The 26,236-nt window shown below is 56.0% G+C and overlaps 2 protein-coding genes across 5 annotated transcripts in view; one reads left to right on the top strand and one right to left on the bottom strand.

Annotated features, from left to right (window-relative positions):
- The window catches only part of CDH23 (cadherin related 23), a 436,585-nt gene that overhangs the window by 84,327 nt on the left and 326,022 nt on the right, over positions 1-26,236 (bottom strand). For all 4 annotated transcript variants that reach the window (XM_027530370.1, XM_027530367.1, XM_027530368.1 and 1 more), the window contains exons 26-34: positions 25,033-25,185; positions 22,897-23,010; positions 20,017-20,165; positions 9,744-9,804; positions 8,697-8,845; positions 3,894-4,029; positions 2,002-2,390; positions 1,073-1,174; positions 756-758 (exon numbers count right to left, since the gene is read on the bottom strand). In XM_027530370.1, the coding sequence (XP_027386171.1) occupies positions 756-758; positions 1,073-1,174; positions 2,002-2,390; positions 3,894-4,029; positions 8,697-8,845; positions 9,744-9,804; positions 20,017-20,165; positions 22,897-23,010; positions 25,033-25,185 (1,256 nt within the window). The remainder of the gene's footprint in view (positions 1-755; positions 759-1,072; positions 1,175-2,001; positions 2,391-3,893; positions 4,030-8,696; positions 8,846-9,743; positions 9,805-20,016; positions 20,166-22,896; positions 23,011-25,032; positions 25,186-26,236) is intronic.
- C28H10orf105 (chromosome 28 C10orf105 homolog) lies at positions 13,304-17,532 on the top strand. The gene is made up of 2 exons (XM_027530376.1): positions 13,304-13,643; positions 16,451-17,532. Exon 2 carries the CDS (start codon positions 16,456-16,458, stop codon positions 16,825-16,827), a length of 372 nt encoding a protein of 123 aa, XP_027386177.1. The 5' UTR covers positions 13,304-13,643; positions 16,451-16,455; the 3' UTR covers positions 16,828-17,532.

The raw sequence follows: 26,236 nt of genomic DNA, 5'->3' as shown, positions 1-26,236 counted from the left end.
GCCTAGCCTGAGGTCATCACCTCTCCCATCCTTCTAGGAATCTTGCCTAACATCTTCAACCTCACTGTCATCCTCCTCCCAGTCTAAAAGGTCTCTGTATCTTTTCTGAGAGTCCTCAGGGGCAGTGACTCACACCATATGCCAACCACTGCCCCTCTCAGCGCTCCCCGGGCCCTGGGACTAGTGCCCTACCTCACAGGACTACTCTAAAACACTCCTTCCACCAGCCCCAAGAGAGGGAAGGGCCCCCTTTACAGGCGCTGCTCCCGTCAACCCTAGTTTACAGAGGCCTCCTCTCCGCTATCTCCATCACATGCTCTGAGGAAGGCAGGGCAGCTAGCACGGTCCCCACTTTAGATCCGACAAGAGGAAGCAGAGAGAGGATGCGCAGCTAGTGCACGTCACACAGCCACCGAGGAGCAGAGCCAGGGTGAGGCTGCAGCATTCCTTCCACGGTGTGTTTCACCCACCCGACGTTAGTGCAACACCCACCCGGCCACCACGGGAGGTGCAACAGGACACAGAGGGCAGAGAAGATGGAGCCGGATGTGGAGTTCGTGCTTGATAGGGGCCTGGGCTCAGGTGTGAGTGGATGGGCTGGGGAGGTTGGGAGGGGTCTGAGCAGGGACCAGCGGCAGGCCTGTCCACATGCCCTCTCCCCAGGAGAGGCAGGAAGGCCCAGCACCTCACAGGGCCCAAGCCAGTCCTGGCCACAGACAGCCCACAAGGGAGAGCCCAGTCCATAGGTTACTCACCTTCTGGAGATGGCAGAGGTGGCAGGAGGTGGCCGAGGGAGAGAAAGAAGAAAGATGCAGATGGTTATCAGTCCCAGCTCTTCCAGCCCCCGCTCCTGGAGCAGTGGTCTGTCGAGGACACCACCCCTCTCCCACTGGTCTGAGGTTTCAGCCAGGAAGGTGTGGCACGGCCGGCTGCAGCGCCATCCCCAGGCGACTGAAACCCTCATCCACTGCCTTCCTGCAGGTTGGGTGGCTGGCAAAGATGTGGGTTTGGGGGGCCTTGGAGCGGTGATGGGCTGTACCCGTCGGGGACTCGCACCCGGGGATCCACTCACCACGGTGGAGTCCACCTTGGGGCCACCGTCATCCGCCACGACCGTCAAAGTGTAGAAGTCACCTTTCTCCCGATCCACCAGGCCCTTGACCGTGATCACACCCTGCAGGGAGGGGGCCAGATGGACAGTGACATCGTATTCCAAGCTGTCCTGTGCCATCCCTGGACGGTCGGCCCACCTTCCCACCTCCACAACACTCCCTCTGCTGGTGTACTTCTCCGTGAAGCTCTGTCCACTGATATCCTACTTCTCTCTCAATCCCACTCGGATACCACCTCTTCCACGCAGGCTTCCCGCTTCCCCAGCCAGGCACGGGCGTTCTCTTATTTGGGCCCCAGAGGTGCTCCATTACCCCTTTACCAAAGTTCTTTTCATACCTTTCCTTGTGGTGCTCTGATCTGCATATTAGATTATTCCTGCTTCTGCTGCTCCTAGCCTGAGAGCTCTGTGAGGGCTGGGAAAGGTCTTGTTCATCTCTGAGCCCCCAGCATGCCCTGTGACAAGGCCCGGCACACTGCAGCAATTACTATCTTGCCTAATTTCAGAGAAGGGATTCTGACAGAAGACCCACTAAAGCAAAGCTGGAAGAGTAAGGTCTAGGCAGTAGGTAAGACATAGCTGCACTAGACACCTAGCTAAGACAAGCTATTGCAGTGATGCCCTAAATTTATATCTGAGCTTCCTAACAGCCAAGGTAAAAAGGGAAATGTGATGACTTGCACAACTTTCATTGTCTAGTTAATAGGAAGACACCAGATTGCCTATGTATAAACTTCATCTTATCACTACATGTTAAAGGGATGTTTATGACAAAGAAGAGAGTGCTGGTCATATAGAAGGAGCTCAATTAATGCTGGTTAGCTTTAAAGGAATTGCGCTCCCTGCCCTCAGAGGGAGCCCTGGCTGTGCTTGTCCCCAGCCTCCCTCACCGTGATGGCATCTATCTTGAAGAGGGCTTTGGCCTGGGCGCTGGTGTAGGCATCAAAGCGGTAGGTGATCTGGTTGAGGTTGTCGATGGAGTAGGCCTGGACACGCACAATCTCGGTGCCCAGTGCCAGATTCTCCAAGATGGCAGCCTCGTAAGAGGCATTGGAGAACTGCACAGCCTCGTCCAGCTCGTTGAGCAGAGTGATATAGACGCTGCAGAAGCCCTGATTGAAGGGGAGTGCCTGGTCAGTGGCGGACACGTTCATCAGGTAGCTGGTCTTGGTCTCGTAGTCCAGGTAATCCACAGTGATAATAAGCCCCGTGCTCTCATCAATCTCAAACTTCCCCTCAGCGCCCGACAGGATGCGGTAGTTCACCAGGCCTCCGTCCCCTGCAGGAGGACGCAAGAGGCTGTGCAGTCCAGGCGGGGGTGGGTTGCCTTGTGGCTTTACAAGCTGCCCCAGCACACCCACTGCTGTCCCAGAGGGACAGGGCGATGGGCTTGGCCTGCCTCCCCAGCGTGCACCACCCTCGACCTCTGTGTGTCAGATTTTCCCAAGAGAAACACAGAGGATGCGGTCAAGGTCAAGGATGGCAAGGCCCAGCATGCACTGTTGACTCCCCTGGGGTCTGGCCTTGAGATGAGAGGTATGCCAGTGGAGGACTCAGCTCTTGGAGTCCTAAAATTCAGATTCCAAGTACCTCCACTGGGTATTTGGACAAGGAGACGGTGGGGTAATTAGGGGTCTCTTCTATAGTGGAGGCTTTGATTTAGAAAGTGTTAGATGGGGCAACATCCTCAGAGGTGGCTAAGCCTTCATTTGGTCCCTCCAAAGGGCTCCAGTGCCAGAGTCACCTTTCTCTGTTCTGCCCACTCCCCCCACCCCCAGTCCCTGTGGCCTTGGAGTACATGCTTCATCCAGGAGCCAAAGTCGGGATTCCTTAGCTGAAGTCCACATACTTCAGAGAAGATGGCTATAAAATCACTCAGGAAGTCCCAGACTTCCTTGAGATTATTTGTAAAATTCTAGGTGCATTCTTTCTGGGAAGGGATCCATAGCTTTCATTAGTCTCTCAAGCAGATTCCTGACCCAGAAAAGGACTTGGACCATTATCCCCCAGCAATGTCCGTGTGACCTGCATGGTATAAACCTGCCATTTAAGGGAGAGCAACCACCCAGGAGTCTTCAGGCCCAGTTCTCCACCTACTCCACCCCATGCTCCAGGAATGAGCTGGGGATGCTGACAGGGGCTGGGTGGGAAGCCACCAGAGCAGCTGACATGAAAGAAGGGCAGGATCTGGGAAACTAGAAGGATAGGAAGGGGTCTCCTCTGGCTGTATCCCTGGCCTGGGGCAGAGGCCTAGATAACCAGGCCCTGTAAAGAGGGCCAGAGTGACCTGACTGCCTTTCTGCTTCACTTTGCACTGCTAACGATGGCCACCTCTGGGGCTCCAGGGATGTCCACTGCCCTATAGAACAGGACACTGGCTTCTGTTAAATGTGTGTGCCAGGCCCTGGGCTGTGTTGGCTGGAGGAGCAGGCCTCAGCCAGCTTTTGGACAAGAACTTCACACCTCCTGGCCCTGCCCAGCTCCTAGCCAAAGGTTAGCCCGGAGCTGCCAGGTCCTGGGATGACTAACCTGGACTTCCCCAGCTGCTGACCTCTCCTCTCTCTGAAACCAGGACCACTTCCCAGACTCCTTTCCTCTTGGGACTGGGAATCTGGTGGGGACCCCACCAAGACTGTCCCAGGAGTCCCTGCCCACTTGGGAGCCACTGAATGGGGGAGCGCAAGGCCAACCAGAGGATGCCAGGCCCTTTGGGAGAGGGGGCCTGAGCCGGGGCGGGTCACTCTGGGGAAAGGACTCCCTGCCTTCCTCCCGCCGGCCTCACCCGTGTCTCGGTCCGTGGCTCGGACCACGATGACTGACGTGCCAATGCCCGTTGTCTCGCGAAGCCCCAGGCGGCTGTACTGCTGCTGCGTGAACACTGGGGCCTCGTCATTGACATCCTCCACGTACACAATCACCTGCGGGAGCCGGCCGGGGACGAAAGGTCAGGGTAGGGGTCGGGGGAGCCCAGGGCTGGGCCCAGCAGAGCCTGCATATGTGGTTACTGTGCTCCTAGGCCAGCTATGAGCTCTGCAGAGGGCCTGGGCTTGTCTGGCTGGTCACTGTGTCCCCACACCTCACACAGTACCTGGCACGTGGCACCTGTTTAAATATCATTTTGTCAGAGAACAAATCTTGTCTGGCTCTTGACTCTGCTATGAAGCCTGTGGGAACCTGTGGCTAATCAGTGAAACTTGGGCTGTTCAGCTTCTCAGCTATGAGACAGTAACATCAGTTCAACAATTCACACCCTGTGCCTCTCCTAGGATGGTTATGAAGACAAAATGAGCCAGGGCTTTGCAAAAGTGCTTGAAAAGTTTAAAGGGACCCCATTCAAATACCAAGATACCTCTGGGAGAAAAGACATGAAGACATTTTTAAGTACAGTCATAGCAGAGGCTGTTGGTGCTCAGACTCCTCCAGATTCTCACGCGCTCTCTCTGGTGCTCTCACCACCAGTGGGCAACACTGTAGCTCTTTGCGGGGGACTAACACCACCCCACCAGCCCCACTCCTGCTGCCGGAGCCAGAAGACGCCCAGGGAGCTGGAGCCGCCTGGGAATTACGCCCACTCAGGCTGAGGCAGTCCTCAGCTGCCGACAGGCGGGCAGCAGAGATGACCACCTCCAGAGCTCCCTGGGGGACTGAGTCAGTTTCCTGTGTTCCACTTTGCTGGCTGCCTTTCCTTCCTGGTCCATGCCCCTTCCGGCTTTTCCCGGGCACACTTCCGATACTTCCTACTAATCACGTTCATACTAGCCCTTGTCTCAGGATTGGCTTCTGCGACCCAGCCCAAGACAGCGGTTATCTCCGAGTTGTGGAATTATGCAGTTATCATCACTGCTTATTTACATTTTCTCCCTATTGAAATGTATGTCTTACATAACAACAATGGCAAAAAAAAAAAACAAAAAAAACAATGTGAAAGATGGAGAGAGATGTGACAGCCAGAGATCAGCACCTCACTCTTCTTTCTGTGCACCCCTCTCCTCTCAACACACACAGGAGCATGTGAACATGCACAGAAGGTCTGGCCCAGGCAGGGGCAAGGCCAGGGCTGTGTCCAGAAGGACCAGCGTGGCGGGGAGGGGAGTTATAGTCAGAGGGTGGTGGTGCTCGAGGAACCACAGGGAGGCCCAGGGCTCCTGCCTCTTTTCCCAGATGAGGGAACAGAGGCCCAGAGATGGGGAGGGGCTTGCCCGAGGCCTCAAGGTCACTGACAGTTGAGAAGAGAGTGATGGTTCTCCTGGTTCCCAGTCCAGCAGCCCTAACACTCTTTGCTCCATGCTGGGGATGAGCTGGCCTCAGAACAGGAGAGAGACCCTCCTTCCAGACTAACAGAGCCTGGGCCAGCAGGAGCTTGCAAACAGAGGAGGCAGGGAGCCAATGGGGCTGGGGCAATGACGCGCAGCATGGGGTTCGCATGTGGTCCCTAGTGCTGATGGCGGAGCGAGGTCCCATCTGAGAACATGCATATTTGGCTTCTGATCGATTACTGCCACTCAGATCAGCCTCAGCTTCTCCCTGGGTTAGTGGGGAATTAGCTAGATGGAAACAAAGGGGCTTCTGTTGATATAAGCAGAAATGGTGGCCTGAGTGGCAGAGAACTATGAGGTGAGTGGGGTGGCAGAGTAGTGGGGAGGATATGTCTCTGGGGGTGAAGTTTTCTCTACTTCCCTGCTCTTGGGGCCCCTGTAGTTCTGCTAGGTTATCAAATTTTCATGTCCAGACACCCAGAACCCAATATGCAAACTAGCATGCCTACTCCAGAGCACAGCTGCTCACAAGCCAGAACCTTCTAAGTCTGGCTTCACCAAGAACTTGGCTGGGGAGATCCTGGGTGGGGTGGGGTGGGTAGGTGTGAGGGGGAATTTGCATGGATGAATTTCAGGAACTCTCTTGCTATAAACAGAAACTACCCATCCATCTTTCGAAACTGTGAGCCTTCCCCTTCCCGAGTTGGCTTGGCCAAATGACCTTGACTCCAAGAGTCATGGGGAGAAAAAAACAGGGCTAGTTTGACAGTGTAATAAACAGAGGAGTGAGGTAGCATGGAGCCTGGGTGTGGCCCTCCCTAAGACTGGCTGCATGCCACTCTCCTCTTGCTGGTTTCAGCCTTGTTTATAGCAGCAGAGACAGGAGGCAAAATGGTGTGTGGTTTGCGAACCTGAGAGACACAGATGTACAGGAAACAGGTCTGCCAAGTTCCTGCTGAGCAGGAGGGCTCAGTGACTTAGCTGCTGGGCTCCCTGGAGAACTAGCCCCATTTTCTGTCTAGTGCTGTGCCCTCCACAGGGGACGAGTCAGGAGACTGCCTGTGCACATGCGCAGTATGCAGGTAAGGCCCCCAGTCTCTACTGTTTCACTCCAAACTCGCTGGCCCCTCGTAGGTGCTGTCCTGGTCTCTGACCTGAAGACTGTGGATGGCCCCTCAAGTTGCCCCTCGCTCAGAGCGGCAACTCTGCTGCTGCTGTGGAAATGAGTCCAGGGCAAAGCTGGAGTCCCCATACTGTCTTCAGGAAGGTCCTGGATTTTCTTGGGCTCAGGGGTATGGGAGCTATGTACGATAAGGGCCATCAAGTTCTGACCCTGTGGGCAAGCAACCAAATCCCCACCTTAAAAATGACTCTTGGGCATTAGGCAGTGGTGGTTTCTGTGCTCTGGAACCTTATGTGAGGCAGTGGAATACAGCGGTTAAGAGAAGAGATCTGAGCTGTCTGCCTGGGTGTGAAGCCTGGCTCTGTCTACCCTTACTGCCGTGTGACCCTAAACACATTGCCTAGTCCTCCTTGCCTCAATCTCCTCATCTATAAAATGGGTATAATAACAGTGCCTACATCAGAGGGCTGTTATGAGGCTTAAATGAGCTCAAGCACAGGAGGCACTTAGAAAAGTACCTGGCCCAGAGTGAGGGTGCTTAATGTTCCTCAGGGCTCATGGGCAGAGGCACAAACAGAGTGTGGCTGAGCAGCTGTGGCCCTGGTGTCTCACCCTGCACCGATGGGCGTAGCTTGGCTTTGTTCTGTTTTACACTGTACCTGGGGTGCTGCATACTATTTTGTTAGAAAGGTTTGCAGCTGCAATGCTGAGGCAGTGACAGGAGCAGACGCTGGAGAGAGGTGCCCACCTGCTCCTGGGAGGGAGGTGAGTAGGGGTGGGGCAGAAGGGCTGTGGTTACGCAGCTCAAGGTCCAGGGTGCCAAGCCAAGCCACGCCGACATCGGTCACCCTGTGGCCTGAAGCTCGCCCCACCGAGGGCATGCTCTGAAATGGGTGGGTCACTTATTCACGTGCTGATTCAGTATCTCCTAGTCATGAAGGTGAGTGTGGCTGTGTGGGGCTGATTCGGTGCACATTTAGGTCGATGTCTGACCCTCAGTCACCAGAGCCCTGGAATCGTTCTATAACAGCCCCAGGGTATGAAACACCGAGGGATCTAACCCCCTCGGCCACCTCCATCAGGGCAGACCTCGCTCAGGGCAGCAGCCGTAAGCACCCAGGTTTCCCTCACCATCTCTTCCTGGGGCAGAGCTGCGGGGCAACAGCAGAGGATGGGCCAGGGCTGAGTCACCCGCTCCCCAGCACCCTCCTTTGTGATGGGGACCCGAGGCAGGCTTCTGTTCATTGTTTCCAGCCTGAGGGAAACAGCGGGGTGGAGAGATGGGGCCGATAAGAGGAGCTGATTCTGCCCCACTCAGTTCTGGGTAAAAGTCCCTGCTTGCTCCCCACCCCAACTTTTCCCATCTTCCTCCCACTCTTCACCTTTAAGGTCTGACTCACTTTCCACCTGGTTAAGGGGAAGGGGCTATGAGTTGCTGAGTGTGCAGTGGGGTAGGGTGGGGGTGACCTTGTAAGTCATCTCATTATCTCTGTCATCCCCTTGTTACTGGGCAGGAGAGTACACCTAGCCCAGCCAATGGAATATCTGGGTGCATGTTCTGACCATTCAGGAAGATTAGAGTTGATCTGATTTTAGCTGCAGAGGGGAGAGGCCTGAGGGGAGTGAGGTGGGCAGAGAAGATGACATCTGATGGGGCAGCTGGGAGTGCTGACTGGAATGTTTGGCAGACACTTTCAATGGAAAGAACACTGAACTTGGACTCAGAAGACGTGGGCTCAAGTCCTAGATTGATCACAAGTGGCTCCTCTGTGCCTCAGTTTCCTCATTTGTAAAATGAAGTTGGTAACATCTATAGCTCCAAGATCCCATATGTGAGATTCCCTTGGCCTGCACTAGAGAGCTATTTGGATACAGGGGTTGGTGTAGTAAGGATACCTCATCCTTTAGGACAGACATCAGCATCACTGACCCCTTTCCACATTTGGAAAAACTCGGGCTAGGAGCAAAATGACACATCCAAGATCCCAGGCGGGTCTGAGCCCAAGGCACCCCTACTGAGCCCAGGTGTCATTGAGCACCCAGATGAGTGGTGCCCCCCACCCCGCCCCGGGCCCCAGCTGCTGGCCATCTCTGGTCCACCTGAGGCTCTGGCTCAGCCTGATAGCAGTGCTGAACAGAACACAGGGCTTCATGACATGCTGCCCCACGTGCAAGCCCCCTGGCCCCAGAGCGCCCTTGGCCTCACCCTGACGGAGCTCCGCATGGGGCCCAGGTCATGGTTGTAGGCCTCCACTATCAGAACGTGTGACGAGTTCCGCTCCCGGTCCAGGGGCCGGGGCCCTCGCATGAGGAGCCCATTGCTGACGTGGATCCGGAAGTTGTTGCCATGATTACCTGTGTGGAGGGACAGAGGATATGCATGGGCTCTGCCCTGGAGTAGGATGCTTGTGGGATCATGGTTATGGAGGGGAAGATGGGGAGCCCAGACCCCCAGAGGGCAGACCCTTCCCAGAGGTCTCAGGCACTTGGCCGAAGCCTGAAGTGGTATAGAAGCCTCGCCTCACACTCTCCTAGCCTAGCAGGATTTGAGGGAGGGGGTAGACGCTCATTTTGTGCCCACCTTATGGAAAGCCTAGAGGTCCCGAGACCTCCACACCTAGAGGTGTCAGCAGATTCACTATTCCAGAGGACACTGGGGCATTACAAAGAATGGAACACAAAAATTCTCTGTGAGAGGTTTAGTGAGGAAGCACCCACTCCCTCCCCTTGCGGACTCCCATTTTCCTTTGGGATCCAGCCACTTCTACTCATAGGGGTGAGCTCACCCCTGATTCCAGAAGCGAGATCAGCATATTGCAGTCTCGGGTCATAGTGACTGGTTCAGGCATGGTCCCGGAATTCTAGCTGGCCCAGTGAGACTCAGCCTTGGGAGGGTGCTGGGGTGGGGTGGGGGGCTGTCCCAGTGTCCAAGGCCACAGTGACTGGTTCAGGCAGGGGCACATGATACACACTGGGCCAGTGACCTTAGTGCCTTGGGAGCTCACTGCTAGGGGCTGCTCTGGTCTTCGAGGTCCCCTCTGTCAGGGTGATATCCCGCTATGGGGCTTGAAGAACTTAGCACAGCAGTCAAATGCATCCTCACCGAAAACACGACCAACTTGGTGCGAATGATTTGAGAACATCCCTGGTTCCTCCCTCTGACCCGTCTCCCAGACCCTTGGCAGCCTAGAGGAGCTCTGCTACCCCGGGGCAGGAACCACCTCCCCCTGCCATCCTAGGGCAGCCTACTCACCGTGAACGATGCGGTACCACACACGCCCAAACTCGCCCTCATCTGCATCTGTGGCTTTTAGCTGAGGGAGAATGAGACACGTGGTTACTCCTCGAATTCCACCCATAGGCAGAGAAGGTGTTTTTGGAGCCCCTCCCCTTTCCTTACGCCACCCCACGCCTGTCCTGCCCAAACCCAGCTTCCCATGAAGCTGGGGGTGTAGGAGAGGAGAGGGACATGTCTTTCTCGTCCCCTATGAGGACACCTGTCTGTTGATGGCCCCAGGCTGCCCTGTCCATGGCGGGAGACCTGCCAGCTCTTTCTCCTGACACTCCTCCAGGCTCCTGGTGAGCACGGGCAAGACGGTGGGTGACAACACCATGGCTCTCTGGATCCAGGCTTGGCTAGCACAGCTTGGCCCTCCACGGTTCCCCGCTTCAGCCTTCTGAGAGTCCAGGAGACTCACCTGGGGTAGGTGGGGTGCACAACTGCTCCTTGCCCACACTTCCTTGGTCTGAAGCTATTCTGGCTCCCAGCCTGGCACTGTATACACTACAACTCCCGGAAAGTATACTGTACACTATAACAGCCACATTGTGGAAACCTAGAAACCCCATTTGCCAAAGGAATGGCTCCATGTCCATTCACATACACGATCATTCCAGTGTAGTTCCAGCCCACCCTGGCTTGCTAGGTTGCACCTCAGGCTTATACCGTTTCCAGTGGGACTTGGGGGTGCTCTTCTCACTCTGAGAATGCCCAGTGTTTAGCCCTTCTGACAACGCATGTGACCTTGAGGCTGCTGGCAGAGCCACAGACGGCCCTGAGGTCTGTCCCATCAAACCAAGAGCTGAATACCTCCTCGACCCACTACACACTGGAAAGAAGCAGAGAACACCCCTGCAAAGTGATGCAGAGAGAGGCCTGGGCTTGCATGGCTGGGCAGGCTCCCACGGGGCCACCTTATGTGCGACTTGATGGGTAATGCCCGGGACCTTCGCCCTTTCCCTGGATCTGCCCTCTTGTCCTCAGCAATCACTTCAACCTTGTGCTGTGTGTCTAAGGGTTTCGAAGAGCATGTTGATGGTGCAGAGAAGGCAGTCTGTTGGTGTGAAAGGAACAGCGGGTTTGGGTCAGGCAGACCCAAGCACAAGCCCTGGCTTTGCCACTTCCTGGCTATGTGGCCATGGATACAATAACCCCACTGAGCCTCAGTAGGTGCAGTGATAATTAACTTTGTGAGGTTGATGGGCAAATTAGATATAATTGCTGCAAAGCGTCTGGTCTGGTGCCAAGATAGATGCTGAAGGCTGATGTTATGAGACATGCCACCTTTTCCTGAAAGGTCCTCTTGATTTACACTGGGGTGGGGATGGCTGCGTTGCCCCTTGCTGTGGAGTTCTTCCCTCCCCTGAGAGGACTTAAGAGCTAGAAGGTGGAGGTGAGAGAGTCATTTCCTAGGCAGGTTGATAAGGAGTCTGCTGCTGCTGCTAAGTCGTTTCAGTCGTGTCCGACTCTGTGTGACCCCAGAGACGGCAGCCCACCAGGCTTCCAGTCCCTGGGATTCTCCAGGCGAGAACACTGGAGTGGGTTGCCATTTCCTTCTCCAATGCATGAAAGTGAAAAGTGAAAGTGAACTTGCTCAGTCGTGTCCGACACCAGCGACCCCGTGGACTGCAGCCTACCAGGCTCCTCCGTCCATGGGATTTTCCAGGCAAAAATACTGGAGTGGGGTGCCTTCGGATAAGGAGTCTAGGGGTCCCCAAAGAGACAGGGGTCTGGAATTCTCAAGAAGGAAGAAAGGACAAACTTTTTTTTTCCTTCTCTACATTCCTTAGGATTATATAACAATAATGCATCCTGCCTGAGGGCAGTCTCTGGATTAAGGACAGTCTCTGGATTAAACCTTCTGTTATCATAAAATGTAAATTATGGGAGTAGGTCTGGTAAGGTCTTTACAACCTCCAGACATTCTTTGGATTCACTGGAGAGTATATAACTTCATTGCTAACACTAGCAAGTGGGTACTCTTTCTGCCCCCTTCTGATGCCTATGTCAGAAGCTTTCTCTATCTCCTTTATACTTTAATAAAACTTTATTATACAAAAGCTCTGAGCGATCAAACCTCGTCTCTGGGCCTGGATTGAATTCTTCTCCTCCAGGGGCCAAGAATCCCAGTGTCTTCAACAACAACCTTTCAGAGGGATGTAGCGGGGCACTTTGACAGCCTGGCTCTGAAAGGGATCAGGACAGGAAGAGGGCTGAGCTGTCCAGTGGACACCCTTGGGTGTTGCTGTCCGTGGTGCGACTTCCCAGATGCCTCCCTTTCCTGGCAGCCTGTGCCACCTGGGGAGTTTTGCCTCCGGCCATGTAAGAAAAACGGAGGTCACAGGTGAGGTGTGCTGTCAGCGTGGGAAGAGAAAGTGAATGAGGTTCACCAAAGGGCGAGGTGTAAGATACAGGCATCCAGCAGGTCCATGGAGCACTGGGGACATCTTTAGGCTGATGTGGCTCAGGGTGCCAGATGCCGGTGCCACGCCTGCCCAGCCTTTTCAGGAAAAGCACCAAGTCCCCACCACTAGCTAGGCGGGGGACCCTGGCCAGGCTGCACCTCTTCAGATCTCAGTTTCATTATCTGGAAGACAGGGCTGGATAAGACGACCCCTCAGTCACCTAACGGACTCTCCTAATCCTACCCACTTGGGACTATGCAGAGGATGCTTCTCTTGTTGTCAAGGGCTAAGGGCAGGAAGTGAAAATGTTAGTCGCTGAGTCATGTTCGACTTTTTGTGACCCCATGGACTGCAGCCCACCAGGCTCCTCTGACCATGGGATTCCCAGGCAAGAATACTGGAGTGGGTAGCCATTCCCTTCTCCAGGGGATCTTCCCGACCCAGGGACCAAACTCAGGTCTCCTTCATTGGCAGGCACATTCTTTACCATCTGAGCTACTTGTCGAAAAAACAGGCTCCCCAAAAAGCAGGTGGACTCCAGGCTCAGGTCTTGGTCAGAGCCACAACTCCCCCTATCTGGGAGCTTGGGGGTCCTTGATGGGAAAGCTGCTGAAGACTTAGGCTTCTAAGCAGACTGGTTGCCAGGGAAGTGCTGGCTTCCAGGAGGAAAGGAGGCGGGGGTGGGGGGGGTGGGACTGTGTGTGCGCGCGTGTGTGCATGCGTGCGTGCGTGTAGCCGCCGCCTGGGGGTCTCCAAGGGCTCACTCAAACTACAAGGAGTGCAGCCCTAGCAGGCTTTCAATCCTCTATGTTCTGCCCTGTGATTTCTCTGACTTTTGAAAATGCCTCTCCCCCTCACTTCTACAGCCAGATACCCTCAAAGGGAAGGTGCTCTTCTGGGAAGCTAAGGGGAGGGGGGCCTGGGGGCTGCCAGGGCCCATCACTCTGCCCGGTCCCCTCCCGCCGCGTGGCTTGTAGCCCCTCTCCCCGGTAACCTGGAGGCTGGCAGGCACTGAATAGCAACCCGCTGGCTGCCCCCGACCATACCATTCAAACGTCCAGCAGGGGAAGGTGAGAGCCTCGGGTACAGAGTCAGAGAGACCCTCCCCCCTGCGTTCCCCCCAAGGCCCCCCGCCCCTCCAGAGGGCTCCAAGGAGACCGGCCAGTGAAGGCCGTGGGAAGGCTCAGGAGCGCCCAACTCCTCCACGAGGCTCCCTCTTCCCAGCCCAGTTGCCATCCCGACCTTCCTGGCTTTCCCCTCCCCCCAGGGAGGGCCCAGACTCTTCCAGACAAAGCCAGGTCTAACTGGAGAGTGAGGGGCGAGGGCCACTCTGCCTGGCTGGCTGAGGGACACAGGCGGAGCCCAGGGCAGGTGGGGGTCACAGAGACAACCAGTGCTTCCGGGACCTCCCTCGAACAGCTGAGAAGACCTCTCACCCAGCTGGAGACCGCTGAGGGCTGGCTCTGAGGTCAGTGCTGGGGCCTGCAGGGAAGTGGGGGAGCACGCTGCCTGGGGTTCTGCGGGGAAGATGTGCGCATGTGCTCAGACGTGGGGAATCCCTCTGCTTTTGTAGTGAGTGGAACCTAGGCCCAGGTTAGTCTCAGGCCACCCAGAAAGATGTGCTGAGGTCAGTCCCCTCTGATCACAGCAGGCCCTGCTCTTGGAGCTCTGAATGAAGAAAAAAGGTTCTAGACTGAGCTTGCAGAGATATGTCCAAAGTGAGGCCTGCAGGCATGCCTGGGGCTCCAGTGGGCAGGGAGAGGCTTCAGCTGCTCTTTGGATCATTCCTAGCCTTGGTCTGACAGAGGCCTCCTTTCCCCAGAACCGCTGGCCCTGGCTGGCTGCTCAGACAGGGCAGCCGGGGGCCTGCAGTCAGTCTTGCCGCACCTCCCTGGAAGGATGGCCTGATATTTTCAACCACTTGGGAATCTCCTGCTCCCAGAGAAAATACTCCAATGCCAATTTAGCCTCACATGTTTTTTCAAAGCACTGCCCCAAGGACTGAAGCCTGGACCTGCTTTGCTAGTCTGATAGGGTCTCCAGGTCCATGTGGAGGTCTCGAAATAGCATTAGGACTAGCAGGGTTGTGACTTCTCTCACTTCAGACTGCCCTTTTCTTACTCCCAGCCAAGCGCTTCCCTGGGGAGGATGGCGGGATGGGTAGTTCTCTCCCCAGGGGACATGGCAGTGGGCACACCCCATCCCTCTTCCCTTCCAGATTCAAGGAAGGGCCAACCCACATATGGCCTGGCCAGTGCACTCTCTAGGCCTGATGCTAAGAGGCGGAGGCCCCAGGCAGCTAGATGGGCATCAACATTTCCATCTGGGAGCTGGGAGGGGTCATTCTCTGGAAATGCTGGGAAGGAGTGGTGGTGGGGACTGGGTGGGGGTGGGGGGTGGGGTGCACTGGATGCCCTTAGTCCCTGGGCACAGGGCAGGCTGCAGGCAGACGAGGCTGGGCACAGAGAGCCAGGAGTTAGGTCCTGCGGCTGTTGGTGAGTGCCTGGGGTGGCAATGGCGGCTCGGGAGGGTGTGGGCTGGGGGGGCCCCCTCTCCATTTCCCACTTCCTGCGAACCTGGTGGGCTCTGCAGCCCACAGGCAGAGTCTCGGTTTAACCTAAAGCCCTTCCTCCTCCCTAGTGTTGGTGCTAGAACTTGACTAAGTTAGACTAGGCTGTGACTTAGGAAAAGGAGAGAACTTTGTTATCCTCTAGGTCATGAAGGTCTCAAAGGTCAAAGAGAAACAAACGATTATTTCTTATTAAACCCCCTTCTGGATTTCCTGTCCTGTGTTTGTAGAAATCAAAGATCACAAATGTTGGCCTGCAAGCTGTATGTAGCCTCCTTATGTATTTTGTTTGGCCCATTTGTAGTATTTTTAAATATTTGAAAATTCATTTGGATTAAAAAAAAAATCAAGTTTGTTTGGCCTTTGCAGTGTCTTTTTTGCCACACCACTCCCCCCGCACCCCCCGCCATCTCTTCAGAGGGGATTCAACCAGATTTGAATTAGTTGGCAACACTTCAACATCAGGAAAGTTTGCCTAAAAAAAAGTGCAGATTTCTGGCTTCTCTTGGGAATCTGGAAGAGGGACCACAGTGGCCTGCCTTCTGGGGTTCTGTCAGCTTGGCCGAGGCCCCTCTGTCCCCACTCTTCAGGTAGACCTGCCCACCTGTCCTGCTGGGAATATGCTATCTACTAGCTGGTCTCTAACCATGTTAATTTGCAACCAAGAGCTCAGTTTGATTTGCCAGCTATAAGGAATCTGCCGCCCCACCCCCCACCAGTGGGATGATCCTAAGTGGTAATGGATGACTATGTCTGGGGGGTTTCAAGCCCCACCTTGTCAAGTAGGCTGCTCTCTGGGGGTTCTTTCCCACGTGTTCTCAGGAAGTCCTGGGAGAGGGCTGGGAGCCAGCAGGGTGGCAATGCCACCAGTCCAGGGGTCGGGAACTTGTTCCTGGTTCTGGCTTTAGCTTGGCCATTGGCTCACAGTGTGGCCTTGGGCCTGGCTACCCCTTATTTGGGCTTCAGTTTCCTCACTTGTCTCTGGAGCAGGCTGGACTTCTTTGGGAAGCACCAACAGGAACTCTCCTGGGGGTCAGGTGGGTGACATAGGTGTGTGGGGGGCCAGAAGGCAGGGAGTGCAGTGAACTGGGGGCCAGCACCCCGTCTAAATCGGGCAGCTGCTGCTCAGCCCCAGCCCCTGGGGGCCGGCAGCAATGGACCCCATGTTGCTATTGCTAAAATTCTGGAATTTCAAGAGAAGCCAGGTGTTCAGATATTTATGTGAAACCTCGTTTTTTGTTTTTTAAAAAAATTCACAATTAAGTTTATAAAAGCACTGTAAGAACTCGACCAGTTTGTAGCCTTGGTGGCAGTTAACTGCTAGGGTCCTTGCCCTCTGCAGCTATAACTCATGGTTTGTTCCTGGTCACAGAGCAAGTTAGGGACGGGATTGGTCTTAGATCCCAAGACTCTGTTGTGATTCATGAGAATTGACTTTAAAATGCCAGAAGGCATTACCCTTCCTGCCTCCTCTGCGACAGGTAGGCAGGGACTGTAGCAGATGGAGGAACTGAGTTCAGGCCCAGTTCTGTCACTCTCCCACTGCATGACTTTAGACTTGTTACCTCTCCCAGGCTCACTGTTCTAACCTGGAAAATGACTGCAATCTTATCTGCAGCTAGTTTGGCAGTGCTCAGCACCCAAAGTCCCCCTCCCCCTCCAGTCCTGAGTCCAGCTCATTTGCTCCTGTCCCATTCCTGTTGCAGGAGCCATGAACACAGAGGGCCCCAGCCCCCTCGCCTTCCTCACAGCTCCAGCCACTCCAGGGAGGCTCTCAGAGGCTGTTGACCCCATCCCCGTGCTCATTGCCCTGGCCTGCATCTTCCTTCTGCTGGCCACCTGTCTGCTGTTCATGACCCTCTGCAAGCCCCGGGCACTGGACCCGAGCCGCCGCCGGGCCCACGAGTGCATGCCCCACCACCCGGGGAGCCCCAGCGAGCCCCAGCTCCGCCTCTGGAAGCGCCTGGGCTCGCTGCGCCGCTCCCTGCACAGCTTCCGCCGCGGCCGGCCTGCCCCCCGGCGCCCCCTGCCGGCCAGAGAGGACAACCACGACTACGACTGCACGGAATCTACCAAGATGTGACAGGGGTGTCCTCCTATCTCATCCACAGACCCTCTTGCCTTGGGCAGAACCAGGCACCTCCGGCTGCAAGAGGACAGTGGCCCAAACAACCTGGGCCACATGCCCACTGCCATTGGTACCCTGTGCACTCAGGCCCGTGGCCTTTCCCAGGGATCGTCCCCGAAGAATGCCTTCCTTCCTGCCGCCACTTTACCGCTGCGGGTTGGAAGGCTCCTGAACCAGTGACTGGGCACCTGCAACCATCTGGACCCTTGGCCCAAAGCTTTCAACGGTACAAACGTGGGGCCCCCAAGGCCCCTCTCTGACCACCAGGCACCAGCATCTCCAGGAAGCAGTCCCCCTTCTTCCCAAGAGAAGCCCTGCCCACCCTCCAGGTGCCAAAGCCCAGCTCAGATTCCAGTGCGAGTTGCTGAATGGCCAAAGGTTCCCTCCAGCCAAGTGAAATACTCAGCCACGCTGGGGGCAAGGGAGTGTCCTGCCCTCTGTGCCAACTCAGTGCCCGAGGCAAAGGGGAACCCAGGGAATCCTCTCCCCCGACTTCCTGGACGCTGCCTGCATTTGCCTGTAATGCATGGGAGCAGCCAGCACCCCTGTGGTGAATCAGATGCTGGGTGCCTGCTAGGAGGAGGGGCATTCTGGGGGCTCTCAACACACCTAGCCAATCACAATCTTGGCTGTCACCTTGGAACCGCCGCCCCCCCCCCTCCCCCCCCCCCCCGCCCCAATGCACCTGAGCCAGGATGGATGAGGAAGGGGCTGGGAATGACTTAAGCAGCTCCTTGCAGAGGCCAGGACTGCCGCTGTGTCAGAGCGGGAGGAGGCACTGTCAGCAACTGGAGGTGATATTATCCGGGCTCTGAGAGCATCGTAGAGGCTCCATGCCTCACCCAGGGAGGGAGGCAGGCTTCCTCCAGCTGACAGGGTCCAGGCCTCTCCAGGACAGCTGTGGAACCTCAGGCCTTGACCACATGAGGTGTGCTATCATATTTTTGGTGATTGCTTCAATGACTGGCTACTGTCAAAGCAATCCCACCCCAGGCTGGGCTTCTCAGAATCCCAAACCTTCAACCTCTCCTCGTAAGGCTGGGGCTAACCACTTTGGTTGGTCCCCAATTTGGGGGGCTGGGCAGAGGGGTCTGAACTGCCCAGCTCCTGCCCCAGAGTCACCCGGCTAGGGTCACCTGTACCCCATTAGGGACTGCTCTACATAACCCTGCTACAATCCACAGAGCAGCCAGGCACGTCTTCTCACAGAGTGAGCTCTGGTTCTGCCACTCCCCAGCTCCAGAACCGTTGCTGGTTCCCTACTGCTGGATCAAGCCAGAGCTTCTTTGTCTGGTGCTCGGTGCCCACTGGGAGCTGACTGCGAATGATGTTTCTAGCCTCATCCTGACCCAAGACTCCAGGCAAACTGAAATATCTGTCCACCCTGGGCTACAGCTCACTCAGCATGCACGCCCTCCATGAAGTCCTCTGTCTCCACCTGAAGCCTCCTCCTGCTGAAATCAAGGGAGGAAAGGGACCAGTTCCTTTGGGCAGTGCGGGTCATCCCCATCATGGCTGCTCCTTTCTGCAAGCCTGGGATGCCCCCAGAGAGCAAGACCAAGTCTAGCCCCTCATCTGCCTCACCAGCAACAGGCTCAGAGGCATGGGGCCTCTGTTTACTTAGTGAAGGGTGGCCCTGTCTAGCCCTGGGGGCACCCCCTTCTTCCCTTGGATGCCCCTGCAGGGAAGCTGTCTCTCCCAGCAGGCCCACTGTGCCTTCCTCTCAGGTCAGTCTGACATCTGAGAGCAAGTCCACTTTGGCCAGAAACTTACTTCCAGGGCCTTGAGAAATCACCAGAGCCTGATTTTCTCCCTGAGAAATGGGGAGAATCGGTGACTGCCTTATATTACTCACAGGCTCTAGGATCTCACTCTGAGTAGTCTATATAAATAGAAACCAAGTCTTGGGGTTTAGAAAGCGGGGCAGGCCTCCTCCCACAGCGCAGTAACCTCTTCCTGCACAGGTTTCCCCCCGTCACGTCTACCTGAGACACCCCAGGCTGAATTCTGCCTGGAGTTGGTCACCGTATCACCCCCCAGGCCAGCATGCTCTGCCTGGCATGTGGTGTCACAGGGGTGGGCAGTAAGGTTACCCTTGACCTGAAGGACAAAAAGCTAGGGGTGGGGAGGAGAGGGCTCTCAAAGGTCTGCTGTACCCCCATCTGTGTTCCCAGGTTGATCCTTGGAGACCTGTGTGAGTTAGGGGTGGCAGGTGCTAAGTTTTAGGCTAGGGGAGAGTGGGGCCCCATGGCTTGGTGTGGTGGGTGTCTTTAAGGCCCTAGGAGCCGAGGCTCAGAGGGAGAAAACTTTTTCTGGAACCAGCCCCCATACCCTGCCAACCCATGGCTTCCTGGACTCTTGGTGCCTCTGGGAGTCAGCACCCTGCTCCCTGCTCCCGGCTCCCCTCCTGCCCCACGCCTGGCCCTGATGCAGGGAGGTGGGCACACTGCCAACCTCCCACTCTTCGGCCCCTCCCAAGCCTGGGAGCCTGTCCCAGCGGGCAGGCCCAGATTTGCTCTGTTTGGCTCAGCCTCCAACTTGGAAACCCCACAGCTGGTTAGGAGGGTACTTTATGCCCGGCCTCCCTCCCCACCCAGCAACTGAGGCCTCCAGGGAGGGTTCAGGAGGGCACCCAGCCTCCTTTTTCAGGTCCCTGCCTTCCTCCCCCGAGGCTCAAAGCTGTAGCTCCTGCTCCTTGGGCAAAGGAGCCCTTTCTTTTTGTGCCTGTTTATTTCCCGAGAGGGGAGCTTCAGCCAAGAGCCCTGTGAAAGCAGCTCTGTTCTGGGCTGTGCTGGGCCGTGGCTCTCTCCTTTCTGGGAAATGTGACGTTTCCAGCTCCCTCCTGCTCTGAAAGGGCCTTCTGGGTGCAGTAGGGGGTGGGGAGAGGCCTGTGGGGGATGGAGGGAGGGGGGAAGAGGAGGGCCAAGGCCTTCTGTTTTGGGCCCATCCATCCTGGGTTACATAACCTGGGGGCTTACTCTTCCCAGGAGGGAGGGAGCCTGGGTCCCTCTTTGGTTCCAGCACTGGCTACTTGGGAGCAGCAGCTGGACTGACCCCGGTTTCCATCCTGCCGCAAGGCCACTGAGCGCATGCTCTGAACTGAATGTGGCCCTGCCTCCCCCGCCCCCACCTGCCGTCACCTGCCTGCACGATGCTGTGGCCCTCAGGGATGTCCTCGGAGACGCTGGCCTCGTAGCTACTCTGCAGAAAGATGGGCCGGTTGTCATTCACATCCAGGACGGTGACAAACACGGTAGCTGTGCCCGTGCGCCGCTTGCCCACGGGGCCGTTGTCTGTGGGGGGCCAAGGACGGTGGTGTTAGCAGCTGCCTGAGGGGCGCGCTCCCGGGTGCCAGCCAGACTCTGTTCCCCCACCTCTGCAAGGGAGTGGCTCTTTTTCTCTAGGTTAGGAACAACACTAACAGTATCTAACATGTCCCAAGAACTCATTCAGTCCTCACAGCAAGCCTGCCAAGCGGGTGCATTATCAGAGGAGGTGACTGAGGCTTGAAGTAGATTGAATGGTGACCCCCGAAAGACACACCTATTGCAACTTCCGGGGAGCCTGTACATGTAACCTGACAGGGAGAAAGTGACTTTGAAGATGTAATTAAGGATCCTGAGAGGAGGTATCCTGGGTTATCTGGGTGGGCTGTAAATCCCATGACAAGGGTCCTTACAAGAGAAAGGCATGGGGGTGGGAGGGCGCGGATTTGACACAGAGAGGAGAAGGCCATGTGAAGTTGGAGGTGGAGACCAGAGTCCTGCAGCCACAAGCCAAGGGACACTTGGAGCCACCAGAAACCGGAAGAGGTGGGGAAGGACCCTCCCCTAGAACCTTCAGAGGGAATGCAGTCCTGCTGACACCTTAATTTTGAACTTCTGGCCCCCAGAACCGTGAGAAAATAAATTTGTTCCTTAAGCTACCAACAGTGTGATCATGTGTTTCAACAGCCCTAGGAAGCAGCTACAGGGACTGAGATGACAAACCCCACTGCTGTTGGGGCCAGGAGGGTGAGGTCCATGGCACACACCCGCGCGTGTCTGCCTCCGGGGCAGCCGTCCTCTGCTCCCGTCCACACTGGACAGGCGGAATGGGGCCCAGGGACACTAGATGTTCTGATTCTTCAAGAGAAAGCAAACATCTGAGCTTTTGACTAAAATCGCCTGACTTTTAAATGTTCAAAACTAACTATCATTTCTTATGAAACATGAGATGGGTCAAACATGCCTGCCAGATGGACTGGGCCTCTGCATTCAGTGATGTGGGCTCTGCCTGATTTCTTTTTTTTTTCCTGCCTGATTTCTAAGCCTTAAGTATTCAGGGATTCTGCCCCCTCAGTTCCTGGAAGGACCCTCCCAGGGCTGGGTCATCCTTCTTGTGCCCAATGCTGCGTGTCCAGGCAAGGGCGGTCACCCCAGGGAGGAGTACGGGCAGCTGGTATTGGCTGAGGACCAGGGATGACTCTGTCCTTCTTCCCAAGCCAGCTGCCGAACTGCTGGGGTCAGTGAGTTATCCTGAGGTAGGTCACTTTGTCCTCCTGAGCTCCTCTCCAGGACCAACCTCTCATTGTCCGGGGCTACTGCTTACTTGCCCCGTCTGGGGACAATGTAAGTTGCCAGGCTCCATAGACGGCCCCAGCCTCTCCTCCTCGCCAGTGCTTCGTGCAAAGGCTGAACCCAGGGCGGGTGATGGGCCTCCAGAGGGTGGTGTGGCCACTCCAGGATGGGGGAAGGACAGGGCAGGGGGAAGATGCACGGGGGAGATGCTGGGGAGCGACTGCAGGCTGGCTAGAGTGAGGCACAGAGAGCTCACTGCCTCTCACCCTGAGATCACTGCAAACACTGAAGAGGGCGTTCCTGTGAGCACCAGGGGCGTCTGGGGGACACAGGCCTCATCACACCCTTCTTGCCATCTGGTGTCCTCAAGGGCTCCCTGCTGCCTGGAAACCAAAGACCAAACTTCCAGCTCAACATTTAGCCTCCACAAGGGGCCCTACCTGATCACAGCCCCCACACCAAGGGACACCCAGACACAGAGCTCTCTCCCATCTTCCAATCCAGGCCTGAAATGCCCTCCCTGCTTCTCCACATATGGAAACCCAATGTGGTCCCCAAGGTGGTGGGCAGCATGTCTTGTTTCTATCAGCACTATCCTGCTCTCTTAGGCAAGTCTGTGCCCCAAAGGTCCCTCTGAGAAACTTCCCATTCCGACTCTGAAGCCTGGGGTTCCAGGTGGGTCTGACAGCTCCCCCAGCGACAGGGACAGACCCAACTAATTAGCACATTACACCCCCTTTTGGTCGTAATGACGGGTTCAGAGACAGGTGCTGGGACAGATGGAACTAATCAGAGCTCATCTGAGGGTTTCTGCTGGGAAAGCTGGGAAAGATACAAGTGCAGTTCCCTGCCGCTCAGGGAACTCAGACTAAGGCTGGGACTGCAGCGAGAATCTGTCACCATGTGAGCCAGAGGATGGGGCTCACACACAGGGGGCAGAGGCAGCCAACGCAGAGAGACTGAGGCCTGTGGCATCGTCTGAGCCCCAACACCAGTCAACAGTTAAAGCTCCATCTCGCTGTGGACCAGTGCGGTTTTGTGAGCCTATCCTGCTGAAACTAGTTTATTTTAAGAATTGCCACTAACAGTCCTAATTAATCCAAAGGCACTCCCAGAGGCAACTTCCTTCAAGCAGCCTGTCTTGATCACCGTCCTCTGCATGTTTCTACCACCCTTGCTGCTTGTACTCTTGGGCCATCCCTTCACCCTTTCCTGCTCTGTTCTAGTTTTGCAGTGATTTGTCTACATGCTGGTCTCCTGTCTGGCCCCCATGTAACCCCCACCACACCACCTTAGCATCTTGCACGTAGCAGCACGCGCCGAGCCTCATGGCTGGCAAGGCGATGCTGCTATGCTGAGGGTCTGGATGCCCTTTTCCCACTGTCACCAGGGCACACAGCCTTTGCCTCAAGGCCAGCTCCTGGAAGGGCACCCACGCAAGCTTGGTGGGTGGGCTGGTGCTCACCGATGGCCTCCAGGACGAGCGTGTATGTGGCTGTGGTCTCCCGGTCCAGGTTCACCACTGTTCTCACTGTGGCATCGCGGTAGCCAACACTGAACTTCCCGTCCACATTTCCACCTGCGGGGGAGAGAGAATGAAGCACTGGTCAGGAGCCAGGGAAAGGGTGGTGGCACCCAGCTCGGCTTCTGAGCCAGGACACCACAGGGCTGGCCCAGGGGTGAAAGGCTGTGTTGTCCACTCAGCACTACCAGGTCCTAGGGGGCTCTGATGAGGGCGTGGGCCTGCCTACGTGGGCTTGGGTGAAGGGTCGAATGCCTGAAATCCTAAGTCTAACACTGGTAGAACACCTACTGTGTACCAGGCGCTGCATCTCATTTGCGCTGTCGCTACGTCACAGAGCAGGAAAGTGGTCCTTTAGTGAGGCTCTGGTGTACTGTCACCTACTCGGGGTGTAGGACTCCAACTGGAAAGTCTGGTTCCTGAACCCAGGTCCTTCTCCACTCTGCCCCCTGCCTGTCTGTTAGAAAGGTCAGGGCTTTTATATGTGGTTGAGGACTTTGGGGTCAGCCGAGTGGTCTTGGGCTCTCTGACTGGGGACTCCCGGAGACTACACGGAGTAAAGAGTGGAGGCAAGTGGACAGGAGACAAGCGTTACTGAGTCTTCCTGAGTTCTGGGCCAGGTGGGAAGGGGGATGGTCTCCCCTCTGAGGAGAGGAGAGGAAAGGACAAACATGGAAATGACTCCATCAGAACAGTGTGGAGACCCTTCCCGGCCAGCTGGGAGGCAGCGTGGCCCTCTGGGCAGCAGAGGGCGTCACTGAACTGGGATTGTGCTAGCTTGGATTGGGATGCTGTGCAGCGCCTGGCAGAATGTGCAAAATTAAGATCTGAGAAGCCTAGGGCTGGGGGGCTCTCAGGTCAGCAGGGACTGGCCACTCTGAGGCGCCGGGAAGTCACCCTGGAGGCTGCCACCAGCTGCTCCCTTGCCCTCACATGGTTGGCCCCTGGAGAAAGCACTCTGTCCCCCGAGTCTCTAATACCTGCTTCCCAGTGTCTGAAGCACCATCTACAAGGGGCACAATCCGGCTTCAAGGGGCAGGGGAGGAACTAAGACACGAGCAATGCCGGAGGCTGAACCATGGCTGGTGCCACGTCGGGTCTTGATAACAGCCTTTTCCAGAGCAGTCTTGAGAACAACCTGCAAGGAGCCGGTCTGAAGGTGTGGGGCCTCTTTCAGGGAGGGGAAGGAGGGAAAGGATCTGGAAAGGAGAGGTGGAGGCCTGGGAGGTCACCTGGGCAGCAGCAAGCTGGGGGTGGGTTGTAGCCTGGGATTCTTTACTCAGGGGAGAGGCGTCAGGGAGGCTGGTGTGTGTGTAATGTGGTTGCAGGCATGCCAGGGGTGGGGCGAAGACTGAGCCAGTAAAATGGCTGAAGGGAGGGCTGAGGAATGTGAAAGAACTGCCCTGCTCTCTTCCATGCACCCTGGCACCTCTCAGGTGGGCCATGGACTGAAGAATGCTGGTAGACTGTTCTAATCCAGGAATGGCTAATACATAGCATGTCTGCCACCACCTACCAAGACTACTGCCGTTGCAGACATCACTAATCGGTCACAGCTCACTTTCTCCTGTGGAGCCAGGACGTGGCCTCATAACATTTCTCCACAGCTCTCTAGGTGGTAGCCACTCGACACTTTTAAGCTCAAATCATTTCACTCAGAGATATCTAAACTATTTGTCTCTAAACAGATGAAAAGTCTCATCATGAGTGAAAGGCGCCCTGGGAAGGGCTAGGCCACATTCCTTTAGCCACTGCTTTGTTACCCTGATGTGGGGTGGAGTTGGGGGCAGGCTTCTCCCCAGGAGTCACTGGCTCCACCACCCTCTAGAATACACCTCAGGAAGACCCCCCCCATCATCCAATAGGTACAGAAGGCATGTCCCTGCCCTCCCCCCACCAAGAGAGCCAGACCAGAGGGACCCAGGTGCAAAGCCTTTGGGAAAAGTCAAGAGCAAATCTTTGAGGCCCCAGCAGGGGCAAAAGGCTGATGGCCAGTGGAGGTCCTATCCCTTCCTCCCCGCTTCCCGAGCCCACTCCGGGCTGGCTGCTCATCTGAGGGGCGGGGAGGCAGGGCCGCACCTGTTATGAAGTAGCTGAGCTCGGCATTGAGGCCCACGTCGCTGTCGGTGCAGTTCAGCCAGACCACCCGGAACTCCCGTGGCACGTCCTCCGACACGGAGACATTGTACACGGCAGGGAAGAAGGTGGGCGTCTCGTCATTCACATCCAGCACTGGGGGCAGAGTCGGCACTCAGGGCTAGGCCTGGCTTCCACCCTAAACTGCCAGCTCCAAAGGCAGCAGTTCATGCCACAGACCAACAGGAAACACATTTCCTAGGAGTCAACACCTGCTGGTCATGGGCCAAAGGCCCCCATGGCTGCTGGGACCAGGACAGAGCTGAACAGAGATTCTGCCCCCTCCTGTAGCTCATGCCACCGAAACCCCAGAGTCTCCAGTATGTGCCTAACAACGACAACGACGACTGTGATGACAGTCATCACATTCCTCCGCTCTCCCCAGGTGCCAGGCCCAGGCTAAGTGCTTCCTGTAAAGGACCACAGGGGCCCCTCATGTCATCCTCACTAGGCACCCATCATTCGGCACACTATATAGATGAGGAAGCTCAGAGGAACTGAATGACCTGTCCAAAGTCACACAGCGAGAGAATGGTGGGTGGGGGTCTTGGGGAGGCCTGTCCCCAGTTTATCCCAGGGAAAGTAGCTGGCTTTGAGAACTAGCCCCCAAAGTCTAATTTCCCTTACAGATTTGTTTTGCAGCTCTGCACGTCAGGCCCCCATTCCTTTGGCAGATGACCTAGGATGACCTTCATAGTGAAATGAGCCCCACCCTGCTTCGGCTCCTCTTTGCGGTAACACCGGGAGAAATGATCAGCTCATGGGATGACATGGTTTCTGCTGTGTCTTGGAAAACGAAAATCTGGGGTCCTCTTTGAGAGGGCTGGACATCTGCCTTGTCAATCACGGGCACAGACATGGGTCATCAAACTGGCACGAGGAACCCCCAAGCCTTGGATCAATAAGAGAGTGGATGTTCAGCTCTCTCTAGCCTCCATCATCTTGGGTCATGATTAAGGAAGGTGAACGTTTGTGCCAGGCCAACTACTACCCACTCCCCATCCCACGGAGGCCAGCAGGAGCCAGGACAGGACCAGGCCTATCCGAGATAACAGCCCATCTCCTGCCTGTTGCATTCTGAACTAATTTCCCTGGGATTACTCCTGGCCCCCTGGCAAGAGTTCATGTCCACGTCCAAGTTTTGTCC

This window comes from Bos indicus x Bos taurus, chromosome 28, assembly GCF_003369695.1.
Source record: "Bos indicus x Bos taurus breed Angus x Brahman F1 hybrid chromosome 28, Bos_hybrid_MaternalHap_v2.0, whole genome shotgun sequence".
Taxonomy (NCBI): Eukaryota; Metazoa; Chordata; class Mammalia; order Artiodactyla; family Bovidae; genus Bos; species Bos indicus x Bos taurus.
This window is presented reverse-complemented; position numbering and strand designations above follow the sequence as displayed.

Coding starts and splice junctions, on each gene's coding strand:
- C28H10orf105 (XM_027530376.1), top strand. CDS start 16,456: ATGAACACAGAGGGCCCCAGCCCCCTCGCCTTCCTCACAGCTCCAGCC.